At 34.0% G+C, this 8,949-nt stretch overlaps 2 protein-coding genes across 5 annotated transcripts in view; one reads left to right on the top strand and one right to left on the bottom strand.

Moving 5' to 3' along the window:
* Positions 1–1,042: 1,042 nt before the first annotated feature.
* Positions 1,043–5,673, top strand: LOC123677765 (isovaleryl-CoA dehydrogenase, mitochondrial). Its single transcript, XM_045614458.1, has 7 exons — positions 1,043–1,414; positions 1,506–1,632; positions 2,651–2,835; positions 2,994–3,155; positions 3,427–3,777; positions 3,897–4,065; positions 5,385–5,673. The coding sequence occupies exons 1-7, from the start codon at positions 1,289–1,291 to the stop codon at positions 5,516–5,518; spliced, it is 1,254 nt and encodes a 417-aa protein (XP_045470414.1). The 5' UTR covers positions 1,043–1,288; the 3' UTR covers positions 5,519–5,673.
* LOC123677766 (PDZ and LIM domain protein 3) overlaps positions 5,625–8,949 on the bottom strand; it is a 27,255-nt gene continuing 23,930 nt past the window's right edge. For 3 of the 4 annotated variants that reach the window (XM_045614461.1, XM_045614463.1, XM_045614460.1), the window contains 2 exons: positions 8,082–8,211; positions 5,625–6,420 (listed from right to left, as the gene is read on the bottom strand). In XM_045614461.1, the coding sequence (XP_045470417.1) occupies positions 6,298–6,420; positions 8,082–8,211 (253 nt within the window). In that variant the 3' untranslated portion in view covers positions 5,625–6,297. Of the gene's footprint in view, positions 6,421–8,025; positions 8,212–8,949 lie in introns of all 4 variants that reach the window. The other variant, XM_045614462.1, reaches the window with a different exon arrangement.

The raw sequence follows: 8,949 nt of genomic DNA, 5'->3' as shown, positions 1-8,949 counted from the left end.
AACAATTTCATGAGAACTAATGGTAAGTTCAAATAATTTTAGTTATTTGGATCCTGTCTATAATTTTTAACGAAATACTCTGAGTTTGAAAAAATTATGAGTATGTTAGACTTTGATAGCGAATAAATTAAGAGTATTACAGCGTCAAGATAGGCGCTTCAGACAACAAGCTTACGTAACCAACTTGATTCTATTCGTCGAATTTCCAATAATTGGCTGTGCAGAACGTGAACTTTTACTGAGATAAGTTTAAAAATGGAATTCAGACAATTCTGGAAAATTTTGTTTTCGTATCTATTTAAGTATCTGCAATTTCTTATAATACGAAGCTCATTCAATTCTGAAGGAATTTAATATGGGTATCCTATTTGGGTCGTAGACGGTCCTTTACGAATTTCAGTATTTCCAGATATAGTGTGCGTGTTCAACATGCGCTAACGTGAATCTCTTGTGTTCTACTTGTCCGATTTAGATAAAAATCAAGATTACATTTAGTGTGGTTTTTTAGCTGGGGTACTAAGTTGTTGTTTCAGAGCAACTCCTCCAGATATACGAATCGCGTTCTGTTCAATGGATCTCAATACTTCGCAGTCCGATTTTGATCAAATTTGTTTTGATTATTCGGGTTTGGACATAAATGATCATACGTTGCGCATACGTAAATTAGGATTTCCCCGAGACAATAGTGTTACAAGAACAAAAAATATTATGGGGGGTAAAATTTTTAGGAGTGAAATATTTAATATTAATTGAATTCTATAAATTCTCATAGATCCAAATGAAATTTCACGTTAGGTCTGAAATATCAAAATTCATTCATTCCATTATACATACGTATATCTTGTATTCTCATCATATGTTTATGGTTTCCAACGTAAAAAAGGCGCATTCTTATTGAATTCCGATAAAAATCTGGTTTCGAATGGTATCAACATCATGGACAAGCAAATAATTTATCAGAATATGATAAGCCGAGTTAAACCTTATACTAAAACCATTTTGCTCTTGTTTTTAGTAAACATTTGCGCTTGTAAATATTTGAAACTTTCTGTTGGACCCTCGTATGTTTGGAGATGATCGCCTTTTCCATTATCAGTTTAAGGTCATTATCAGTGATGTTGCGTTGGTTTCTGAAGCAAATAACAATTTGGAGATTGAAACTCATAAATTGATTGAATGAGCTACAGTCCGCTCAATTTAAATGCGTGAAGAGGGCTGACAACAAGATTTTAGGCATACATTTTTTTATTTTAAATTCATTTAGGTATAATAGCATTTAAAAATTGAAATGGCTTTGAAAGTGTCGAATCTCCTTCGAAATGTGTGCAGAGCAAATAAGATTAGTTTTAGAGAAGTTTCTCAATTTTACCCCATTGATGAACATATATTTGGTCTCACAACTGAACAAATACAAGTGAGTTAGAATAAAATGAAATGTTCTTTCATATTTTTTTTAGCTATAAAAGCCGTTCCTTTATAACTGTTTATTTTGGAAAAATTTTTAGTTGAGAGAAAGTATTTTCAATTTCGCCCAAAAGGAATTAGCATCGAAGGCTAACGAAATTGACAAAAACAACAAATTTGAAGACCTAAGGCCGTTCTGGAAAAAACTAGGAGAGCTAGGAACTTTAGGTGAGTTTTAAGAATAATTTCTCTTCAAATAGAAATAACATTAGTAATTTGAAATTACAAGATCGATATCAAGCTTATTTTGTGAAGAAATTCAAACTTTTCCTTGGTCACACGCGACGTAGGAATTAAAAGATTGAATAAAAAACACAGATAATCAAATTGTGCGTTATTTTCGATTATGTTTTCATATATTCGGAGATTTCTTGAAATTTCATATTCTCTTCTTTCATTATGTGAATATGGATATTTTTATAAATTTGGTTATGGTTATTTTTCTTATGCAATCAACTATATTTCTTATTTTTATCAATTCCATTCTCATTTTGAAGCTCTCAGGAAGATAAGGAATAAAATTATTATTTTTTGGATATCCAGAAGCGTTGGATATTTCATAATAATGGTCCTCTTTGTATGACGTATCTAGAATAGTAAAATTATAACTTTCCTTACGCAATATCGATTTTGATTGAAAATAATAATAAATTTATGATAAGAGCAATAACACAATATATTACAAAGCGACACTTTAAACCCACAATAAATGATAGCATCATTTTAATGTTCATGTTATTTGTTTAAGTTTTTCTATCCCGATTCTCCTAGGTTTCACCTAATAAAACAGATAATACGCTTATCTGTTGAAGATTAAGTTCAATGAAATCTTATGGGAGTGTCTTGGATATTGTTGACAGTATTAAAAACAATAAACTACAATTACACTTTTGAAGTAATCAATATCATATAAAACAGCTCAATTCTTATCGGTGTTAATTATATATAGGTTGATTCAACTTTTAGTCGACAGAATTAACTTCATTCTAATGGTAATTGGATTATTTATGCAATTTTAAGATCACCCTGTATCTTCGTTTTTGAGAGAAATAAAGACTGTGTTGTATTTGTATTTTACCATCATGGTGATTATTTTCCTATTGGAAGTTTAATCATCCCTTGTATTCTTGGAAAAAACCATTAAAAGACTTAACCCGGAATGCAATCAAATTATTCCAATTTTTAGGAATAACAGTAAATCCAGAATATGGAGGAACTGGTGGAAGTTATACTGACCATGTTATCATTATGGAGGAGTTATCTAGAGCATGTCCAGCTATTGCTTTGAGTTATGGAGCACATTCAAATTTATGCGTAAATCAAATACATAGAAACGGAAGCGAAATACAGAAAGAAAAATATTTACCAAAGGTAAGTAAAAAGGTCCACAAACGGCACAAACTAACAAGTAACCAAACCTCCATGAAGACCTCTGAATTAGTGTAAATAATATCCCAATAATTCAAAATTTGATAATGTTTTGATTACTTTTATTGGGTAATGAAATTAATAATGAAAATTTTTTACAGCTATGCACAGGAGAACACATTGGTGCCTTGGCTATGTCAGAACCAGGCTCGGGTTCAGATGTGGTTTCCATGAGAACAAAAGCTGAAAAATGTGGTGATTATTACGTCCTGAATGGAAATAAGTTTTGGATCACCAATGGACCCGATGCTGATGTCTTAGTTGTGAGTATTGTCATCAGTAAAAACTACTCGAGTACTTTGTATAGTGTATACGGTAGTATGATGGGTACGACTTCTTCAATATTGCAACTCAAATGTGGCTTATTGGTGTATCCTAAAAAATAGTCCAACCGCGTCAGATCGCATCATCTAGGTGGCCAATTGACATTAACAAGTGCTACAGTCGTTGCAGTGACTGTGTGGCATGTTGTACTTTCCATCTTAATTTTAAGCCGTAGCTCTCCAATTTTCAGCTTTAGTTTTTCATTTTCAGGTTTACGCCAAAACAAATCCAAATGCAAAAAATCCGCAGCATGGAATATCAGCATTCATCGTTGAAAAAGGCATGCCAGGCTTTACAACGGGTCCAAAGCTCGATAAACTAGGTATGAGAGGATCGAATACATCCGAACTCATCTTTGAAAACTGCAAGATCCCTCGCCAGAATCTCTTAGGGGTGGAAAATAAAGGAGTGTACGTTTTGATGAGTGGATTGGACTTGGAGAGATTAGTACTAGCAGGAGGACCACTTGGTGTTATGCAGGCGTGTTGTGATATAGCATTTTCTTACGCACACATTAGAAAACAATTCAATACGAGGATTGGGGAGTTTCAATTGATTCAGGTGAGATAAAACCAAATTTTATTAGGAAGAAATTAAAATTCTCTCACTAAAAAAGATACTTCTATCATATGAACGATTTAAGTAGCATTGTTTGTATAGGAAATTTGTTTTTTATCTAGGGAAAAATGGCAGACATGTATACTACATTGAGTGCCTGTAGAACGTATTTATACAACGTAGCTAAGGCATGTGATAATAGAAAAGTGAGCAGAAAAGATTGTGCAGGAGTTATTTTATATACAGCAGAGAAAGCAACCCAAATGGCACTGGATGCTATTCAAATATTAGGTAAGTACTTTATTAACGATAAATTTTGGAATTATCAATAATTTGGGACGATGATAATCGCATCAAATAGTTGCACTGAATTTGATAAAACAATTTAGCAATCTCTAAACATTTCGAAAGTGCACTTCTTTCCATGATTGAATGGCATTAACCTTCTGCTTTTATACACAAAGACATAAGAAATGTCAAAAAATAATACTCAGTATTGTTATAACTATTTTAAATTGTATAATTCCTATTGGAAAGCCCTTTAGGAGTAACCATTCTGTCTTACAACGTCATTGATTTCTTGTCTTAGGTGTTTTTTCATTACCAATTATTAGTGAGTTTTATATATATTAGACCTTGTTTTGCTTGATTTTTCTATCTAAGATTTGTAGATTTTGGCTCCCATATCATAGCTGTTCTCGCCATTATTCTTAGTAGTCTACAGCTCGCCATCCTGTTCCAAAGTTTTAACGAACTCAAGTATCTGGGATGGCTTCACTTCTCCAAATCCCTTGTCAAAGCATTGTTTGCGTTGACTAACGATGGCGAGGTTTATTCCGCCACCAGGTGATCCGGAATTTCTTATCCTTCTCTCCCACAGAATCTGCACTCGTCGTTTTCTGCTAGACACATTCTCATGAGGTGTCTCCTGAGGCGGAAATGCCCTGTAAGGATCCAGTGAGGAGAGCTAGCATATTCTTGCAAGATCTAGATACTTCTTAGGTCTCGCAGTTTAGAAGAAACTTTTTGACATGATCCAACCCAGGATGATTCCACCAGAATGTTTCTCTTTCGGGTTTTTCCTTCTCTTGAAACTTTTTCCTTATAGTTACATTTACCTATACCACAGAAAGGTTCTGGGCCAATAAGAGGAGTTTGTGCTTCTTCATATTCTTAATTCCTGAGTGACCGGGAACCCAGATCAAACAGACTTTATAATTCTTGTCTATTTCGTTGAGTTTCCTTCGGCACTCCAATAAGACTATCTTAGACACGATGATATGTGAGCTCAGTGCTTTGATTGTAGCCTGACTGTGAGAATGTATCGCTATATCAAATTTAGATACCTAGTTTCTTACTAGGTTCATTTCCACATTTCTTTCGATTGCAATTATCTTTGCCTGAAAAACACCTGGAAATCGGCTTAACGATAGTAAGCTCCGAACACTCCGTCGTGGTTTTAGAATCATCTTGAGATTTGGGCTTGTGGACTTCGTTTCCCAATCTACTTTTTTATTTAGTATCGTAGTAAAGGTTTTTCTCAATATTGATTTATCTATATCTATTCCGAAATTGATACTTCATCTGATTAAATTAATTTTTCTGTTCAGGTGGTAATGGATACATCAACGACTATCCTACAGGTCGATTATTGAGGGATGCCAAATTGTACGAAATAGGAGCAGGAACATCAGAAATTAGGAGAATGATCATAGGCAGAAGTTTGAACGCAGAGTATTCTTAATTTTTATATATACTAAAATGTTCATAAATAATTTTCATGTGATGCCGAAATGTTCAAATTTTCACCCTTTTTTTAAAATGCAGAAAAATGGATTTCTAAACAAAACTTTACATAAATAAATATTTATTCTACCTCAATAAATAAATAAATAGTTATACATGAACAACAATCCTTTCTCGAGTAATAAAGTACCTTAAAATTATGAAGAACAGAAAGAGAATCCTAGAAATAATCACGTAGTGTGATAAACTAAAACTATCGATTTGACTAGATGACACTCGATTCGAAAAATTCAAAAATGAGAAAAATATTAAAATAACAAAAATGTACATTATATGATTTATAGACTGCTATAGGCAAAATCACATATTATTTGCTTCAGCGAATAAGCTGATCCCACAACACAACATAAACAGGACCGGATTAACCAACAAAAACTGAGGGAAGTGAGGATTTTTTTATTTACACTAAATCTATATACTTTCAATTATTAGTTATCCATTAGAAGAAAAATATGAGTACATATTTCCTGGAAGATTCTTCATGGCTCAATCCCGTCCTGGACATAAATAACCATATTTGAAAATCAAAACTCCAACACATTCATTCAGTATTTTCAACATTATTCTCCGTACCCGTCCTTTTGCATAAATTTGGAATAGAATAGGTCAGTAATTCGTAAAATAATTCCATTGAGATTATGAAGAAAATAATCTCGAAGTCGTATATTCGTTCTTAAATTTAATGAATGATATTATAGATATCTATTTTTTTCGCTATCAGTAGCTTGTTTCGGGTAGAACACTCAACATAAGTCTTCTGAAGGATCCACTCTGGTGGATTATTTCATCTTGGCCGATGGAGTTTGTGTATGCAGGCTGTTGGTTCACACTGTTTGATTTCTGAAAAATAGGAGATTCATTAGGTAAATATCTTCAAATATTTTTCACATAAGTGGAGTATCGGAATTAGTTTATTTTGGAAGCTCGCTCAAAGAGTTTGTCGAAATGCTTTTTGGGTTAAGTTGGTAAACTATCCCCTATGCTCGGACTTTAAGCCTCATTCATATTTATTTGATTGATTCGGTCTTCACTTGATGGAAATTCATTTTAAATAAATAATAATACACTGCTGATTTCCACAAAATTTTGAATTTTGTGGAAATCAGCAGTGTATTATTATTCATTCATATTTAATGGATTCGGTCCTTACTTGGCGGAAATTCATTATAAATAAAATGAAACGAAGTAATTTTCACTATATTATTTAATTGTTAGCAACAATTGTTTCGCCTCACTGTGGCTTCATCATCACAAAGAGTTATACATCTGATAGTTCGTTTTCAACCTACGCTAATCACTTGAAAGAATGGGACCATACCTTAAATAATAACTTTGAAATTCTTCATTTAGAAAACAAGAGCTTAAGACTAACACTCTTAGAATCCCTAGAAATAAACAGGTATAATACCCAAAATATTCTGTTGAACGAACAAACAGATGTAAACTCATCCCCTTTATTGAATTTCTTCCGATAGTTTGGAAATCCCAGGCGTCAAATTGTCCAATATAACTTTGTAATTTATGATACCCTTTCGAATATTTTTCTGTCAATTTTGCTCCTATATAAGATTCCGAAAACCTCTGTACTCTTATCAGTTCAGAAATGTAGCCTGATGAAGCCACAGTGTGGCGAAACAATTGTTGCTAACAATTAAATAATATAGTGGAAATTACTTCGTTTTATTTTATTTTAGCCTCATTCATCCTTTAGTTTGTTTGCAGCGTTCAGTTCTATCAGTTCGCGAAAAGCGTTTTTCACGTGTAGTGACTCTTTGCTTGCCCGAGAGATGACTTCATGCACTGCGCATCTCTCGGAAGATCGAAACCACTTGGGACATAAACCCAATCGTTTTACGGAAAGTCATCATGCTCCGCTATGGAAATGGAAGGTGTATGTGGCAGGGAACAACGAGTACCATACTAATGATTCCACCAGTGTTCTAGGTTTGAAACACCGTAATCCTCTGAGATAGAAAGCTTTAAAATTATCGAAGAAAGATGATTACAGTTGGTATTGTGAGTATAGAAGAACTAAAAATGGTACATAATTTATCTAAAAGAAGGGTTGGCGAATTTGCTCAGCAATAACGCTCCATAACAAATTTCTGACTAGAAACTGAACAAATCTTATCGAACCACTGTATCTGCCTGATTTGGCTCCGACCGACTTTTTTTTTTAAAACACCTAAAACTCGAGGCACCCCTTTTTTTTAGCGATACTTCATAATCTGTTTAAAAAAGTATTGTTAATTATCATATTCTTGAATAGAGAAAAATGTTGACTGAGGTGTAGGGTTCGAAAAAACCTCTTAAGATTGCCTTTGTATATTTGGTCTAATTTTATTTATGACCCAAATAGAGTGGAAGTGAAATGAATTAATTAGTCGTGAAACATGATCAGACATGTTATTACTGCTCATCATAAAGCTCGTTTGATAGTCTTACTTAAGCAGAAAAGCCGGTTGTAGTTACTGGGAGGGGTGCAGCTTTGAAGAATTTACCTTAGCCTGAGGAGTGTAAACCTTAGTAGGGGCAGGCTTCAATTCGTGAACTTCCTGTCCCACTTGCTCTTCTTGTATGGCTTTGTACGTTTCACTCTCTGCGGGGTTGAACTTGACCGATTTTTTAATCCTGAAAACAATTATGATATGAATATGAGGTTTTCCAACTTTTTCAGTTGGAATAAATTCAAATGTATTAGGTGTACAACTTTCCTTCCGCCGTTTTGCAATAGATGGCTGTAGCGGTAAGTGGTAGTCGGAATAAATAGATCGTAGATGCCATACAATAAGCTTAGGTATTTGTAAAAATAACGCTTTCGAAATATCAGTCGATTTGTGTCTGCATCATGAAGTTATTCCCGATTTAACATGTCAGCTTACGAGCCAAATTCTCGTCATTTGCGGGAGATTCAATATGAAGAAATCGGCTGAGGCTTATCGAATGCTCTCAAATGAGGCCGCTATTAGCGAAACAATGTAGCGAGAATGGTTTTAACTTTCAACGCTTCAAGAACGGTGATTTTGATGTCGGAGACCAGCTTGGCGGTGGAAGAGAGAAGGTTTTCGAAGATGCAGAATTGGAAGAATAACTTGATCAAGAATAGAGTCAAACGCAACAAGAATTGGCAGGATCATTGGGAGTGACGCAACAAGCCTTTTCAAATCGCCTAAAAGTCATGGGAATGATTCAGAAATGAAGAAATTGGGTGCCGTACGAGTTGAAGCCAAGAATGTTGAAAAGCATTTGTTTTCTTGTGAACAGCTGCTTGCAAGGCAAAGATGGAAGGGTTTCCTGAATCGCATTGTGACTGGAGACGAAAAATGGGTTCATTACGATAATGCCAAGCGCAAAAAATCATTGGGATAT

This window comes from Harmonia axyridis, chromosome 4 (assembly GCF_914767665.1).
Source record: "Harmonia axyridis chromosome 4, icHarAxyr1.1, whole genome shotgun sequence".
In the NCBI taxonomy this organism is placed as follows: Eukaryota; Metazoa; Arthropoda; class Insecta; order Coleoptera; family Coccinellidae; genus Harmonia; species Harmonia axyridis.
This window is presented reverse-complemented; position numbering and strand designations above follow the sequence as displayed.